Source organism: Medicago sativa, chromosome 1 (genome assembly GCF_051527215.1).
Source record: "Medicago sativa cultivar Bolivia chromosome 1, Bolivia_mono, whole genome shotgun sequence".
In the NCBI taxonomy this organism is placed as follows: Eukaryota; Viridiplantae; Streptophyta; class Magnoliopsida; order Fabales; family Fabaceae; genus Medicago; species Medicago sativa.
Window position 1 is genome coordinate 89,870,460 of NC_140749.1, and position 17,200 is coordinate 89,887,659.

Consider the following 17,200-nt stretch of genomic DNA (forward strand, 5'->3'; position numbering starts at 1 on the left):
TTTGCATGCTGCTCAAAAGGATAACAAGAAGAATTAGCTAGCTAGTTAATTTCTTTTTCTAATAATGTTCTGGCTATGGTATTATATGTTGTGTAGAATATATATTGTCATGTGCTAAAGAATGAATAAGAATTAATCTCTCTTAAGTTTCTTGCGTAGTTTACATGGTTTGCTGATCTATATCTTGTCCCTCTTTTATGCTTTTTTTTCTCTCTCTCTCTAATAAACTAGTAATTTTTATGTTGAATTGATACTCTGCATGTCTAATGATAAATTTTGATATCCTTTAATCAAGAACAAGAATATAATCCAACTGAAATCTATTACTTTTGAATTAGATGCCTAGGTGGTGACAATTAGAAATGCCATGATCAATCTCCAATTTAAGAGAAGAAAATAAACAAGACTAAATGTGCGCGGATATTTTGATTGACAATGAGTTCGACAGAATCACAATATATCACTTTGATTTTGTTAAAAACTTATTGTGATTCTTTTTTTGAAGAAAAAAATTTATTGTGATTCTTTCAAACTCATTGTCAACCAAAAAGTCTTGCTTATAATAATGATCGGGTATTATAAAAGTTGAGTTTTGAACACCTCTTTAAGTATCTACACTTATCTAACATCTCCGTTTCTCTCTATCTCTCTCCATCATTTGTCTATATCGCATCCACCGCTCTTCCCTTTTTCATCCCTTCTCTCTCTATATTTCTCTGAAGGCGTATAATAACATTGAATAAACTAATACATATACAACTTAAATTGGTGAGAGTTTTTGCAGGTTGAATTTCATTACATATAAGTCATGCAAAAAGAGATTTGATGAGTATCTATCTCTTAATCCTATAAATATTTCAATGTACGAAACCATATAACGTTTGAAAAAGATAAACCCGGATTGATTTTGTAAGCCAAATCACAACACGTTATTAAGAATGTATACACACATAAATTGATTATAAAATGACTCTTCCACACCAAATTTCAATGTACCATTTCTTAGTCTATACCACAAACGAACCCACTTATCCTTTTCTTTTTTCCTCTTCTTTCCATTAGTTTTATATATAAAAGATTTACAATTACTAAAATGATTATAAAATTACCAGCACGACATTAGGAGAGTAGTAACATGACTCTCCTTCAAGGAAAGTATTTAGTTTGATTCTCAGAGTCGTGCCCATTTAGAAAAAAGCCCAACCTTGTATAGAAAAAAACACATATCTCGTTGGAATCCTGCTCTTTATCCAAATAGTTTCGTTCATTCCCAAGTGAAATGACCAAAATACATCTATGTATATTAACTCATGCAGCATGAGTTAACTTCCGCTAGTTATAAAAGTAGCGCAAATTAAGTCACGCAGCGTGAGTTAAGTCACGCTACAATCTGTTATAAGCCCAGGCAGAAACTCATTCTGCCTCATTCCTCCATTTTCATCTCAAACTCTCTCAAAAATTATCTCCAAAAATTCTTTCAACTTCAAATCAAACAACACTCCAACAACAAGAACAAGTAAGCTTTCACTTAAATTATGTTGGCATCATAGATTTTTTTACTTAATCTATAATTTTTTTAGGTTTATTGTTTTGTTAAAATTTTAATTTTTCTTGCAAGAAATGATAGAATGTTACATGCAAATGACTTATAGTGCTTAATTGTTATGATGTTTAGATGTTTGCATGATTATGATAGATTTTTTTCACTTAATCTATAATTTTTTTAGGTTTAGTGTTTTGTTAAAATTTTAATTATTTTTTTTGCAAGAAATGATAGAATGTTACATGCAAATGACTTATAGTGCTTAATTGTTATGATGTTTAGATGCTTGTATGATTATGTTAGATTTTTTACACTTAGATTGGTTTTTTTTTTTAGATTTAGTTAGGGTTTGTTTAAGATATGATATTTTTTTATTAGATTATGTTAGAGTTTGTTTAATAATTTTTTTTTTCAAAATATGATACAATGTTACATGCAAATGAGTAATATTGTTTAATTATTTAGATGTTGCATGTTTATGTTGTACTTATCCTTTTTTGGATGAAATGTTTGAATGAGTTTTCATTGATTGTTTTTAATTTCTTATTGTGTAGATTTGAAACAATGGCCGGATGGATCAATGTTTGTGCACAATTCAACGGCGGAGAACCTCAGAGGTTGAAAGTTCGGTGCCTCGGTGTAACGTTAAGAGACCTCAAGGATGAGTTGAATGCATTATACGAAGGAGTCAACCCCGGAGACACAAGGAGGGTGGAAAACGTTCGGTATAAACGTCCAACGCTCGATGAGGGGAGAGTGTCATTCACTTGGGTGGAGTTAAAGAACGACGAAAACGTGACAAACATGTTTTGGGAGCACACCAAGTTCAAGTGGATCGATATGCGTGTAACGTTGTTGAGATTAACTGAAGATATTATCAAAAGTTTGATTCTGCCAGAAGATCGTAATTAGGTAGGGAATACACCTTTCAACTACAACAATTGTCTTCCTCTAGATGGGGTAATTCAAACTCGTTAAACGACAATTCTCAAGCATCGATCCACCCGGAGTTTTATTGTTTCATTCTAAATGTTAATTTCTTGTTGGCTTCTTTTAAATGATGGTATTGAAGTGTCAAGGTCTGCACCTCATTCCGTTGGCACTTGAATACTATCATTTAAAACCAAGACCAACAAGAATTTAACATTTGGAATGAAACAATAAAACTTTCGGGTGAATGCTTGAGAACTGTTGTTTAGCGAGTTTGAATTTACCCCATTTAGAGGTAAGATAATTGTTGTAGTTGGAAGGTGCATTCCCGAATTTAATGTACCAAAAGACAAGTCCTCAACATTCACTCGGCATTCATGTTTTTCCTTTGAAAGATTAAATTCTTGTTAGGTTGATTTGGATGCAAGTATTGAAGTGTCAAGGAATGTACCTCATTTCGGTGGCACTTGGATACCGTCATCCAAACTAAGCATAACAAAAATTTATTCTTTCAAAGGAAAACATGAATGTCGGGTGAATGCTGGAGTCTTGTTGTTTGGTACATTTCTGAATTTAATTTAATGTAATGTCATGTAACCTTCATTCGAATTTATTAATACACAATTTTTATTCAAATTCACGCTGAGTTTAATTAGTATTTATTTATTCGAAATTACGCTGAGTTTATTTGTTCACTTTTCAAGTTTATTCATTACGCTACTTTTTTTTCAAGTTTATTCATTACGCAACTTTTTTTTTTTTCGAGTTTATTCGTTACGCTACTTTTTTTTTTCGAGTTTATTCATTTTGCTACTTTTTTTTCAAGTTTATTCATTACGCTACTATATTCAAATTTATTTATGCACTTAAAATAAATATTGATTCGATATTATTCATACAAAATAATATTAGAAAATAAAAGCAAATATAAAATAAAAAGGAATGAACAAAATTGAGGCATATAACAATATCTCATTTTATTAGGCCGAGCCATAGGCCCCTGACGGGCGGTCTGGCCTATTCCCACCCCTATTTAAGTGTTACTTGCCCTCCCCAACTGTCCACCGCATTGTGCATTGTCTACTGATTTGATGCTTCAGAGTAACCTTCACTAGGCTTTAATTGTTTTTTTTTTTCCCTATAAAATGCATCATGAAAAGTTTTCCCTTGCATATTTTAATTGTATTTCATTAATAAAAATAAAACATAGTCCTCGTGAACTTAACTCAATTGATATGGACAATGCATAATATATGCAAAGTCTGGGTTCGAACCCCGAACAACTCAAAAAAAAAAAAAAAACATAAAGCACCAAAGTAAACAAACCTATTAATCTCCAGCACATTCAATTCTAATTAACAGAGAACTGAACTATTCTCAATACCAATCGATGTATTATTTTCTCACAATACTTGTCTAATATTTAAACTACAAACCACTACAAGTTTTCGAGCCCTAATCAAACTATTGGCAAACTAAAGGAAAATAGGTGGAAACACAGACCATAGGTAACAAGGTGTACAATATACAAGTCACTCAACTAGAGAATAATCTACCTCAAAATGTTGATGTCTAAAACACCAATCAGACTTGAAGGAACTTGTTCCATGAGGAGTTGAAAGTGTAATGTTCTTTTGCAATTTTTTATCACCAACCGAATACACACTACAACTTGAAGATAGAGAACTGATGATATACACAGAGTTGCTTTCATATCCCCACCTGTTGGGGTTGCTCAATGCATAACAACTTCTGTATGAAACATAAAATAATGCAATGTCGCCCAAAGTTTCCAGTTTGACGTAATTCATGGTTGAGAAGTCTATCTTGTACACATTACATATTTTATTGGACGTTAAATCAACCACTAAAAGTTGCCCATCACAATTAACCAACCTAGTGTAAAAGCAAAAGCTTCCAGGAGTACTCTTCAGTTTTAGAAATTTAATACTTGCAGAATTCAAGCTGAGCACCCCTATGTTGGCCTTGTCAGTGACAACATATATTACATTATGCAAAACCACGAAGTCAACAATTACCTCTGGATCTTCCATTCTCGAATAAGCAACCCAATCTAAATTTCGAGATTGATAGACATGCAAACAATAATTGCATAAAACCACCAAGACAAATTCCTCGGAGCTTTTGCCAAAAGCAAGCAAGGCACGTCTAGTTAAATAAGAACCTTTAACTTTAGAAATAGGGGTATTGACCACCTTTTTTATTCTTGTAAATGGATTCAATAGCATAAATGAATTATCATACCCCGCCATGATAAAATATCCGCTAGAAATCGTAACATAGGCAGAGCGGAAGAAGTACTTCCCCATCTTCGAGCAATAAACTTTTTGGTCGGGTATGCAAATAAAGGAAAATGATCCCGTAGGTTGACAAGAAATTTGAAGAAGTAAAGGTTCTTGGGATGCCAAGAAATTTCTAGAGTAAATTTTATGAAAAGCCCTCCAATTCTTGCACACACCAGAAAATTGAAAGTGGTCGTCAAAATCTAGTGTTTTGGAAATGATATCAAGCACATCCAAAGGAAGTTCACGGCTCTCTTGTCCCATCTTCACCTGTTTTCCTTTGTATCATAAAATGAAAATATTAGGTAATGTCTAAACATGCTTTTTTATTTACTTCTGAAACATAAGATATTTGTTTATATGAAACATAAGATACTTATTACCGCATTTTCCCCAAACAAAAATCCATATCAACGTAAAATACATATATGTGTGATCCACTTCTCTCTTTTTTTCCCTTTCTTGTCAGTAGTTTATTTTCTCATTATTTTGATCATGGATCATGCCAATGTATAGCAAACAATAGATATTCATTTTCATCCACATAAAAATTAACAATAAAACTAAAAGCATTAAATATTAGGCATGACATGTTATTGACCCCTACTCCCCAACATAGAAAAATGAAAAGGTCGAGAGTAGTGAGGAAAAAACATTTCATGCATTTCCCCTGCAGTCATGTGAGAAATAACAAATATACCAAGAATCAATAAAAGATGCTAGAATGAAATTTTACTCTAAACCCTAAAGTAGTGAGGAAAAAACATTTCCATGAATTTCCCTTACAATCGTGTGAGAAAAAACAAAAAGATACTAGAATGAAAAATTTAGATTAATTCTTAAACATAAAAGATAATAGAATACTAATAAAACTGAAAATTCGGAATAGTGAAAATAAATACTGCGAAGAAAAACAATAGAAGGGAATTACGAAGGGTTGAAAACAGACGGATAAAACCATTTATGTTATCAAAGACAGAAATGAATCAACTTCATTGTATTTATGACGGGAACAACTTAGAGTGGAATTATGAAGTATCCTATAAAGAGATAGCAAGGTGCACAAGAGATAGATAATGTCATAAGAGGATGGGCAGAATGAGAAGTATGCTGAGTTGGAAAAAAGGGAAAATAAAGAATCCTAACAGAATGGGCACGGAGTGATAAAGGTTAAGGAGACGAGAGTAGTGAGGTGAGGAGTGAAAAAAATGGTGTAGGCCACTCCATCGTTCCATGGTATTTGTTTTTTAGGTTTAATGGATAATGGGCCAAAAATTATCAGCCGAATACAATGAGGAGGAGTCTCTTGTTTTTTTTTTCTTTCTCCTATGACAATTTCTTTTAGTTGTTTTTTTAATTGTAAAGTTTGCAAAATATTTTTTGGTTCAAGACGGTTGTTACCGGTAGACATTAGTTTCTCAAGGACATAAAATGCATGCCTAACCAAAAATATAGACTCCTTCAGTTCATTACATCAAAAAATTCTACCATCAATTTAGTTCTTCTTCAACAATGCAGAGTGTCACAACTTAGTTCATCAATTGATCAAGCAAACTTGGTCTGTGTTCGACATATAGAACTATGGTTGATGGCGACAAACCAAATATGGCATTACGGCATGTGGTAGAAACATGGTGGATATAAATAGCAAAAAAAATAAAATTGCAGAAAAGTATCAACGTATGAGAAGTGCAATGGATAATGATAAATTACTAACCAGTGGTCTCAGGTTGATATGGAAGCGTGAAATGATTTTGCTTTGGCAGAAAGATGTTGAATCCCAAAATTAAACTTGTATGCTCTTTAAGCAGCTTCATTACTCTTGCTTTGACCAGGTTTAAATACTCGTCATGCCTTTCAGGACTTATACGAATTATTCTAACCTGGTAATCCTTAATGAATTTTAAAAACTCATTATACTTTTTCGTGTTATATTGAAATTCAACTTTGACTGCCTTAAGATACGCCAAGGCATCATTGTCATTTCGGAGGATCTTCAAGGAGGACGAGAAGCATACCATTGCACTTGGGTTTGGCAGCTCGCGGGCTGATTTGCAAAGTTGAGCAGCGGCGATCGGCAGAGATTAAAAGTGTGAAGCTACTGATCGAATAAATTAGATTTTTTTTGTTGAAGAAGCCTACTTCAAAGTAAGTTATTTTTTATATATAAAAATAATTTTCTTATTCTATCATCGTCAAATCAATTTGATTGTTTAAAAAAAATAAAAAAATATATTTTGAATAAATTTAAATAATAATAATATTATTATTTGTAATCCAAACTAATTTGTTGTATCATTTGCAGATGAAAAAGAAAAGTGATAAGTTTCAGATTTAAAATTGAAGGAGAGAAATTCCTGAAGAAGCGTTTATGAAAAGGGGGTTAGGGTTCTTGAGTTGGAGAATGCAGAGAAGAGGCTCAACTAAATTAAACTACACCTGTGAATAAAAACATGCGTACTGACTAAAAGAATTTAATTTCAATTAAAAAAGCGAGATAGTAAGTAAAATCAGTACCTATAAAAAGAGTAGATCGAGTAGTAGGAGAGTGTGTCTCCACCAATTGAATTTCCTCTCAAATCGCATGAATTCAAAGGCGTATAATGAGGATCGCATGAATTCAAAGGCGTATAATGAGGATCCAGATCTCGTAAGCTATGTCAGCAGCACAAATATATATATATATATATATATATATATATATATATATATATATATATATATATAGGGTTTGCTAGGATACACCCACTAGTTTTTATTAAGGTGTGTTTTAGCAAAAATATAACTAAAAAGTTGTTAAATACACCTTAAGGTGAATGTTGCTAAAACACACCTTCTAAAAAATAAGTGGGTGTATGTTAGCAACTCCTATAGGCATTTGCTAAGATACACCCACTAATTTTTTAGAAGGTGTGTTTTAGCAAGTTATAACTAACAAGTAGTTAAATACACCTTAAGGTGTAGCTTGCTAAAACACTCCCACGTAAAACCTAGTGGGTGTGTTCTAGCAAATCCCTATATATATATATATATATATATATATATATATATATATATATATATATATATATATATATATATATGGGTTATGATAGAAGACACCTTTTGTGAAGGTGTCTTTTATCAAGTTACTCTATGAACATTTGTTAAAAGACACCAACTACTTTTTATGAAGGTGTCTTTTATCAAAGTTATAACTAAAAAAGTGAAAATCACACCTTGAGGTGTGACTTGATAAAAGACACCACACTACTTTTTCTGAAGGTGTCTTGTAACATAACCCTATATATATATATATATATATATATATATATATATATATATATATATATATATATATATAAGTTTGTTGATCGGAGCAAAAAAGTTTTGAACAAGAAGGAATTAATTTGCAGATAAGAGCTTTATCCAAAAATAGGGTGAGATGGAAATTTGGGGTTTTGTTAATCCTTTCATGGGATTTGGGGGGAGATGGGCATTCTTTGCGTTTTTTGGCTGAGAAAAAGCATACCTAACTTCCCATCACTTTACCAATAATTAAATATAATATTTTTTTTTCTCAAATACATTAATATATTTTTCTGAACCGGTAGTAGCAGGTAAGATAAAAGGGTGCATAGTTGGACCAGTTGAACCAATCATAGTTCAATTACAATACAATCTAATTTAATTAAACTACGACACAATCATAAACGAACCAACCAACGTTCAACTAGTTTAATTTAATTGGTCAGTTAGGTCCAGTTTTTAAAAACACTAATTGAAATAGTCTCATGTAGGACTTATTGTAGAAATCCAAGAGAAAAAAAATACTTTATTGATAAACTTCATTACAACTTTTAAACTAGTCAACTATGCCACTTAGTTTGTAAGCTAGGCAATATCACATGCTTGGAGTTCACACACAAAGGACAATGCTTGTCCTTCTAGACCATGAAATCAAGAGGCTGGAATATTTAAAAGGTGGATGATCCCTGGCCTTTTACCAAATGCTTTCATTCAATGCCTCAATACAATAGGTGGATGATCCAATGCTTATAAGCTCTGGATTCACAACTTTGGTAACAGCCTTGGCAATCAGGTTGTCATATTGGGTTAATGTGTTATTGGTTGGTATTTACAAAAATTCAACTCAGCTTTTGGAATGGAGTTTCCAAAGAAGCTTTGAAAGATATTCTTAAGCTTTGTTTGGGAGTTGGGAGGGGAGGGGAGGGGAATGGAAGGCTTTCAAGGGTTGGAAATATATTGGAAATATAGGGAAAAAATGGTAAAATCTTTTAACATTTTTTCAAAGAGTCATTTATATTTTTGAAGAATTCAATTGGTTCAGTCAACTGCTGTTGAAACTTGCTCAACCCTCGGTTTAATCAACTGCAGCTGAAACTGGCTCAACCCAATACAACTTCATTTCAACCTGGTTCAACAATCAACAGACTGAAATGTAACCATTAACCAGAAAACTATCTGACGAACTGACTGGTTACTAAATGAACCAATTGAGTCATCCAGTTCAGTTTTAAAAACTTAAGAGTACTAGAGGTACCATCCTATGCTAAAGAACAGAATTCATAATTTATTCATCAAAATTAAATAGATATATTCCAACCAAACACACATTTATCCATCAACACACATTTATTCATAATTTATCCATCAACACATTTATCCCTATTTTTGAAATGTCATCACCAAAACAAAAAAAAAACTGAGAAAGCAAAAATGAGTTTTTCTAAAAAAACTTTGATATGGACCGGAAAAGTAAGCAAAAAATGTAACCTGCTTTCAGGAAATTTTTTTAAATACCCAGAACTGTCAAGTCATAATCTTAAAGCCAAGACTAATACATACATAAGACAAACAAGATAAGGACAGACTGAAAACAGGTACTTAAAAATTTCTACAAGTTAACAGAAACATTAATATTTAAAACAATCATAAGTATACTAAGAGGAAGATAATACAAGTCAAAAGGTCCTAATGCAGAAACAACAATGCTCCAAAAAACAGAAAGTTGAGCAAAACCAAAAATAAACAAGAAACACCGAATAGAACGAATCACATTAAAATTTAAAAGAACCAATAATAATAGCAGAATGAAAAGAGGCAGTCAACATGGATGCTTAATGGGTATTCTCAAAACCATAAGAGGAACAGAATGTCAATAAAGAATCCAAACAAATTTGAAGATGGGAGAATCTGAAACATAAATTCATAAAAATCAAAGTTTGCCAGGAAATTGGCCAAATCTTCATGTTTGATGTAAAACAAATTAATATGAATTAGACAGAGGAACCATGAAGTCTAGAAGATTACAGTTCATAAGCTAATGTATCCAAACGGCAGAAGAACAGTGAATTAGCCAGGCACTCAATATTAGCACTGCAATAAGAATTTTTTGCAATTCACATATTGAACAAAAGAGCATAAATTGTATCTAGTTCGGTTCACTGCTGCTCCGGGTTTATGATATCTCTGATGATAACACCGTTGCAAAATATATCTAAACACACAAGAGTGTAACTACAATACCAATACAGCCAGTGCCAGTACATACCACATATCAATACAGAAGGTTCAGTTACTATACTTGGGGAATATTAACAAATTCTAAAACTGCAATTCTAACAACAGAATTTCTTGAAATCAGGAGCAAACTAACCCTTTAGGGCCACATATCAAACAGCATTCAAGGAAAACGGCTCTTGAAGGCAGCTAGCAAAATATTGATCTTGAAAGCCACAGCTTCTTCAAATTTCTCACAACCCTTTGTTAGTTTGTCGGTCAAAACATCCAAGCCAGCATTCTCATTAGGCTGCTCCATATCAATACTATCATCATCCAGACCCTCCTCAATCTCAACTACGTAAGGCTTAAATTCCTTAAACTTAGTCAACAATCTAGTTTGAATACCTTTAAGAAGATTTGTAAGGGATTGGAACGTTACATTCACCTCCTGCGAAACTGCCTCTTCTTGATTAGCCACTGCTAACTGAGCAAATCCCTCTGCCAAACCCTGCTGAAGATTCTGAATCTGTTGCACCGCTGCATAGTCCTGGGCAGCAGTGTAAAGCCCAACCTGCTCCTGTAACAATTCCTGTAATTTGACTTGCCTCTTAGCGTAGCGTCTGTCATCTCTCGCCACCTTACGGTGACAAGAGCGAACAGACCTGTTAGCAAGCTCATTCTGATACTTAGCCTTAATGGCATCAAAATCATTGCCAAACTCTCCTAAACCCAAATAGAGGGCTTCTGATTCCAACTGTGACCAAGCAACCATAACTCCCTTAAATTCTGTGAAATGAATGGAATTAAGGATATAATCAAAATAACATCAAACCCATAAATAAACAAAAAGAGAATGCAAATCAGAGTCCATAATATTACAAATAGAAAGTGCAAATCAAAATACCTAAATATGAACGAGCCTAGGAATCAACAAAATTATTTGATGAATCAACGAAAATAGAAACGAAAATATAAAATCAACTAGTTTAAGTGAATCAAATCAAAGTTTATAATTAAAAAGAATAACAAGATAGGAATGTCAGGTTCAAGAACAATAATAGAAATAGAATCAACAAAAATATCAAATCAAATGGTTCGAATGAATCAGATCAAACAAAAATAGAAACAAAAATATGAACAAGCCTAAAAATCAACAAAACTATTAGATCAAGAAACAATAAAACAAAACAATTATTAGATCAAAAATCAACAAAACTATAAGATCGAGAATCAACAAAAACAAGAAAAACAAGAATATCAAGGTTCCAGAACAATAATAATTGAAGAGAAAAATCGTAAACTACCTGAGATGATGAAATGATGAAGAAGAAGAAATTCCGAAACTGTGAAAGAGAGTCCTCTGAAGCTCCGTAGCTGTGAAATATCGCTGTCTGCAAAGCTCGAAATCGGTGAAGCTCTTGAGAGCTCCACAAGCGCTGAGAAAACGGTTAGAACGAAGAGGCGGGAAACCACTGTATATGTTTATAGCCAGTTGGGCTTGGTTGGGCTTTTTTGTTGGGCCAACAAAAAAAAGCATTAAGTCTCTAATCTCTAAAGTGTAGGCACCTAATATCGGGGTTATTTCAAGGTGATCTCCGAATTGATAAAAAATAAAATTTTATAAAAATAAAAGTAGTTCCAATAATAATAAGATGAAATGATGATGGAGAAAACGTAAGGAAGAAATAAATGTGGTTTTCTCATGAGGCTACACGAGCAAACATGAAATGAAAATGGAGTGAGAGAATTTAAGGGAAAAAAACTGTGAGGCCCAAACATCTCGCTGCTATAAACAAATTTGGATGAACAAATCTGGATCGAAACTTAGAATTAGAGAATAGTGATATAGTTGAGTAGAAAAATTTTAGTTTAGAAAGTAGTAGATGGTAGTGTTTGTGCGGCGTCCACACGTAAAATATTAGGGTTTGAGGATGGATATACAATAGTTTGCTTGTGAGACATATTTATATAGTTCTTTTGGGTTAATGGGTTTAGTGATATTGAGTTATTGGGCTTTGCTACAAAATGTGTGGCTTGGCTTACTATCTAGTTCACGAAAATGATTATTGCTCTCCACCCTGCACTTTTCGCTCGCGCCCTGCAGCCACGACGAAAATACATCTGTGCTAGTTAACTACCGCAGCGTTAGTTAAGTAACGCAAGTGTTAAACTATGCGTTACTTAACTAACGCCTTGTGAGTTAACTCACGCTGAAATAAAACCTTTCTCCTCCTTCAAACCCAGCTTCTTCCGTCTTTCTTTCTTCCATCGTTCTGCTCTATAAGACAAATTGGTGGGATTTCTTCAACAACCTTTCTTTCTTTCATCCTTATAATAATTGCTTTTGGTTTGCTTTAGTTTAGAGCATGACAAACCTTTTGAAACTTTGAGACAAATCCCAAAAGCAATTAAACCAGCTACAAAGCAATCACATCTTTTTAGTCAAAAATAAAGCAAACACATAGCCCCTTTCGTTCTCCCCCAAGCAAATTATTTCTTCTTAAAATTCATGCTCTATCATTTGTTGTGTTCTTGTTCAAAAAAAGATGGTTGCTGTGTTGAAATTTTGAGCATGACTTAAGTCACATTGGTTAATGCATATGCGTGAGTTAACTCACGCGGACTCACGCAGGGGTATTTTCGTCGTGGCTGCAGGGCGCGAGCGAAAAGTGCAGGGTGGGGAGCAATAATCCACGAAAATTGCTCTTCTCGCAAAAGAGAAATGCTCACTCTCAAACGAAGTACTGAAAATGTATCTGCTCGACTTAAGTCACGATCGATAGCACCAGCATGAATTAAGTTATGTTGATTCAGCGTGAGTTAAGTCATGCTCGATACATCTAACGTGACTTAACAAACGTTAAATTCTGTTATAGAAACATAACAACCGGAACACAAAATCATTATGTTTCAAAGAAAAAAGTTCGGATTTTCTCCCACCAAGTGCGATTTCAACTATTCTTGACTCAATCAACGCCAATTTCAACCCCAAAATCAAGTAAGTGTTTATTATCCTATTGCATTAGTTTTTATGGTTTAATTATTTTTTTGTGGAGAAATTTAACATATTTAGTTTTTTAGAAATTTGGTTTGTGTGTTAGTTTTTAGGATTGTTAACGATGAATTAAGCTATAAATTGTTGTTTAAATGTTGATTAAAGTATGTTTGCCTCAAATATGGTAGATTAGAGTTAGAAATTGTTAGATTTTATGTTGAACTTTATGTGTTTGATAAAATGTGTCAATGAAATTTTGTTTGATTTTTGCATTGTTAATGATGAAATTAGTTAAAAATTGTATTGTTAATGTTGATCACAATGAGTTTGAGTGCAATTTGGTAGTTTAAAGATTGAAATGATACCGCCAAAATTGAATCGTTGTTGTTGATTAGTTAGAAATGACATGAACGTGAAAAAAACACAAGAAGGAGGGATGAAATTGTAAAAACTTATCATCAATCAATGCATGTATTTCATTTAGAATTTTGAAAAACATTCTTAAAAGACTTATAAGGTCCGTTTGGTTCGAGAATTAGGAGGGGAGGGGAGGGGAGATATTTTATTTAAAAGTGGGTTTGGTTCACAAGGGGAGGGATTTTAAAATTATTTTACTTTTTTACCCTTAAACTTAATTAAATAAGGATAATAAAGAAACGAAACAATAACGATGTAATCGATAACAGCATGATGTAGACGATGGAATAATGGATTAATAATATGGTTGTTGCAAGTAGTAATAAAAGTTGTTAGAAGAAAAAATTGTTAATAATATAGAATAAAAGTTGTTACAAGACAATATAACTTATAACCTAATAATAGTAAAAGTTGTTTCAAGGATAATATAACCTAATTATAATAAATGTTGTTACAAGGATAATATAACCTAATAATAATAAAATTTGCTCCCCTCCCCTCCCCTTCCCTCCCCTTTTAAAAATTGAACCAAACACTTCAAATTAAAAATCTCCCCTCCCCTCCCCTCCAAAACTCTCGAACCAAACGGACCCATAATCTAAGCAACTAAATATGAAAAGAGACATTTAAACTTTAAACACATAAGTATTAATACAACAACGACAATCAAACTTTAACCCACTGAGTGGGATCGGATCAATAAAAACACAAATAATAATGATGATGAAATTTAATAATTGCTTCATCAAAAACATATCATGCATTGGTTAGTTTACATTGGTTGTAATTTAAAAAATAAAAACGAGTCCTCCCCTCCCTTCCCCTCATAAACCATCAATCCAAACACACCCTAAGAAAAGTGATTTATATAATATTGTAAGGTTTTGGATGGAGATGTGGTGTCTCACTCTTTCGTGTTCTTGGAGCATTTGACCCGTTGATCCTCTCGTACCTCCCGGCTCCCCATCACTAACTACCTTCAACTGGACTAAGTGGTAAGTGGTAACAATAGAAAACAACACCTAATTGTAAAAAACTATCCTAACAAACCGATCAACCAAAATCTCTAAAAAGACCTATATTCATTCATATTGTGAATTCATTTCTTCTCATTAACACTGCAGACAGCATACCTAGTTTATTGATTAAACTTAGAAGGGTATTTCAATGTCCATCAAATTACCCTAAATTAAAAAAATCCCTACCGTGAGAAAATTATTTTAAAAAGATGAACTTTTTGAAGTACCCACAAGTCAATGAATCGAAATTAATTAAGATTTACCAATGGGCAAAGAATTCAACAACAGCGAGGTAGCAGGAGTATCCTTTTAGAACAGCATCGAAAGTGTACCCAAAAAAAATAGAACAGCATCGAAATTAGTTGTCACAAATTCCTCGAAATATCCAAATTGGCAAAAGTCGCCATTTTTCCGACATTGAATTTCTTGCCATATAAGCCATGCCAAAAGAGATTTGTTGATAATCTCTCAATCCAGTAAATTATCAATGTAATGAAAAGTTGCTACGTTTGAAAAAGATGCCACGGGTTGGTTTTCTAAGCTAAATCACAATACAAGACTAAAAATATACACAGAAAATTTGGCTATATAAAATGACCCCTACACACCCGACTTCAATGTGCCATTTCTTACTCTAAAATTAAAATCACAAACACACCCACCCACCAACCTTTCTTTTCTATTTCTCCTTGTTTGAGCCATGTCGAGTGCAAGGAAAGGCCGAGGCCGCCAAAAGATTGAGATGAAAAAGATTAGCAACGAGAGCAACTTGCAAGTTACTTTCTCAAAGCGTCGTAACGGGCTCTTCAAGAAGGCCAGTGAGCTTTGCACCCTTTGTGGTGCAGATGCTGCTCTAGTTGTATTCTCGCCTAGTGGAAAGGTATTTTCCTTTGGTCACCCCAATCTTGATACGGTCATAGACCGCTATCTTTCTCTCGTCCCAACCCAAAACGATGGCACCATGCAACTCATTGAGGCTCACCGCAATGCCAAAGTTCGTGAACTCAATGCTCAGATGACTCAAATCAAAAACACGCTGGATACCGAGAAGAAGATTGGCGATGAGGTGAGCCATTTGCTCAAGGAAACAGAGGCTAAGTTTTGGTGGGCTTGTCCGGTTGATGGAATGAATATGGATCAACTTGAATTATTCAAAAAGGCTTTGGAGGAGCTTAAGAAACTTCTAATTCAACATGCTACAACTCAAACTCTTCCATTTTTTGTTGGCAATGCTTCTTCCTCGAACATTTATCTCCATCATCAGCCAAATGCTCAACAATCTGAAATGTTGCCACGACAATTTTTTCAAAATCCTATGTTGCAATTGCAGCCTCATTTCTTTGATGGATCAATGATGCCTCACCATGGCTTCAATAATATGGTGTAAGATTGTTCTGTAGAATATACTGTCAGAGGCTATGGAATAAATAAGATTTAATCCTTTAAGTTTGTGGCTAATTTACTTTGTTGGTCCCTCAACAATGCTTGTTTTTGTCTACTATTTGTTTTTTTTTTTGTTGATTTGATACTTACCATGCGTGATGAAATTTTTTATCTCCTTTAATCAAGAATAACTGCCAATATGTTTGGTTTTTCTTCTGTTTACTTATGCATAGCTAATATGATGGCTTCAACAATATGGTGTAAGAATATGTTCTGTGGAATATATTTCAAGAGGCTATGGAATAAATAAAAATTAATCCTTTAAGTTTGTGCCTAATTTACTTTGTTGATTTGATATTTTTCATACGTAATGATAATTTTAATCTCTATTAATCAAGGATAACTACCAATATGTTTGATTTTTCTTCTGTCTAGTTATGCATAACTCATATGATGGCACAAGTGTGTGTGTCTAGAATTATCAGCATAGGCGGCAAAATAATTAGTAGTCAGAAATTTAAAATCAAACAGTGAATGGCTTACTGTTGGAACTCTATCCATTGAATTTACTTTCTGATTTCATGCCTACAATCAAATCCACCTATTACAATAATAGTTGGTGATATAGAACACTCATATAATATGCTACTCTCTGATCTTAGTTATAAGTAAAAAAAAATCTAAAAAAAAATTGATGTATTTGATCTAAAATTTGAACAAAATACATCCATTTTCCCTGACCTACTTTTGTCTATAATTAAGCTTAGAGTAAATATTTATTGGATAAGTCTGACGATTATAAATAAATAGAATATTTTACTCGGAAAAAAAAGACTTTTTTTTACATATACTAAATAAATAAGTTAAATTTCATTGGCTAGATGATATGTACATGTTGGGCTAGCTTACACTCACCCCTAAGTCTTTGGCTATGTTTGGATGCAAGATCACCAATGTTACATATAGGATTCTTGCGCAATATTTGATTTTACGCAGTAAGACCTCTTATATTTTTGTAAAGGTCTCACTTATTCACTTTAGCTTTAATTCTCAATAAGTATTTTGCAGTGTTTGTTTCCCATCAAGCGATGATCTAATATCGGCC

General features: G+C 33.1%; 2 protein-coding genes and 1 pseudogene across 5 annotated transcripts; 1 reads left to right on the forward strand and 2 right to left on the reverse strand.

Annotated features, from left to right (window-relative positions):
* Window positions 1–3,822: 3,822 nt before the first annotated feature.
* LOC146958949 (uncharacterized) lies at window positions 3,823–7,428 on the reverse strand. 4 transcript variants are annotated; one of them, XM_085740452.1, is made up of 3 exons: window positions 7,294–7,428; window positions 6,494–6,823; window positions 3,823–5,054 (listed from the first exon to the last, which is right to left on the reverse strand). In XM_085740452.1, exons 2-3 carry the CDS (start codon window positions 6,795–6,797, stop codon window positions 4,006–4,008), a joined length of 1,353 nt encoding a protein of 450 aa, XP_085596578.1. In that variant the 5' UTR covers window positions 6,798–6,823; window positions 7,294–7,428; the 3' UTR covers window positions 3,823–4,005. The 4 variants fall into 4 exon arrangements, with proteins under 4 accessions (XP_085596578.1, XP_085596576.1, XP_085596577.1 ...); XM_085740450.1 differs by having other exon boundaries at window positions 6,494–6,874; XM_085740451.1 differs by having other exon boundaries at window positions 6,494–6,877.
* Window positions 7,429–10,149: 2,721 nt separating this feature from the next.
* LOC146958950 (uncharacterized) lies at window positions 10,150–12,220 on the reverse strand. Its single transcript, XM_085740448.1, has 2 exons — window positions 11,586–12,220; window positions 10,150–11,067 (listed from the first exon to the last, which is right to left on the reverse strand). Exon 2 carries the CDS (start codon window positions 11,051–11,053, stop codon window positions 10,463–10,465), a length of 591 nt encoding a protein of 196 aa, XP_085596574.1. The 5' UTR covers window positions 11,054–11,067; window positions 11,586–12,220; the 3' UTR covers window positions 10,150–10,462.
* A 2,079-nt stretch (window positions 12,221–14,299) lies between these two features.
* LOC146958951 (agamous-like MADS-box protein AGL62 pseudogene) lies at window positions 14,300–16,102 on the forward strand (annotated as a pseudogene).
* The last annotated feature ends 1,098 nt before the right edge of the window (window positions 16,103–17,200 follow it).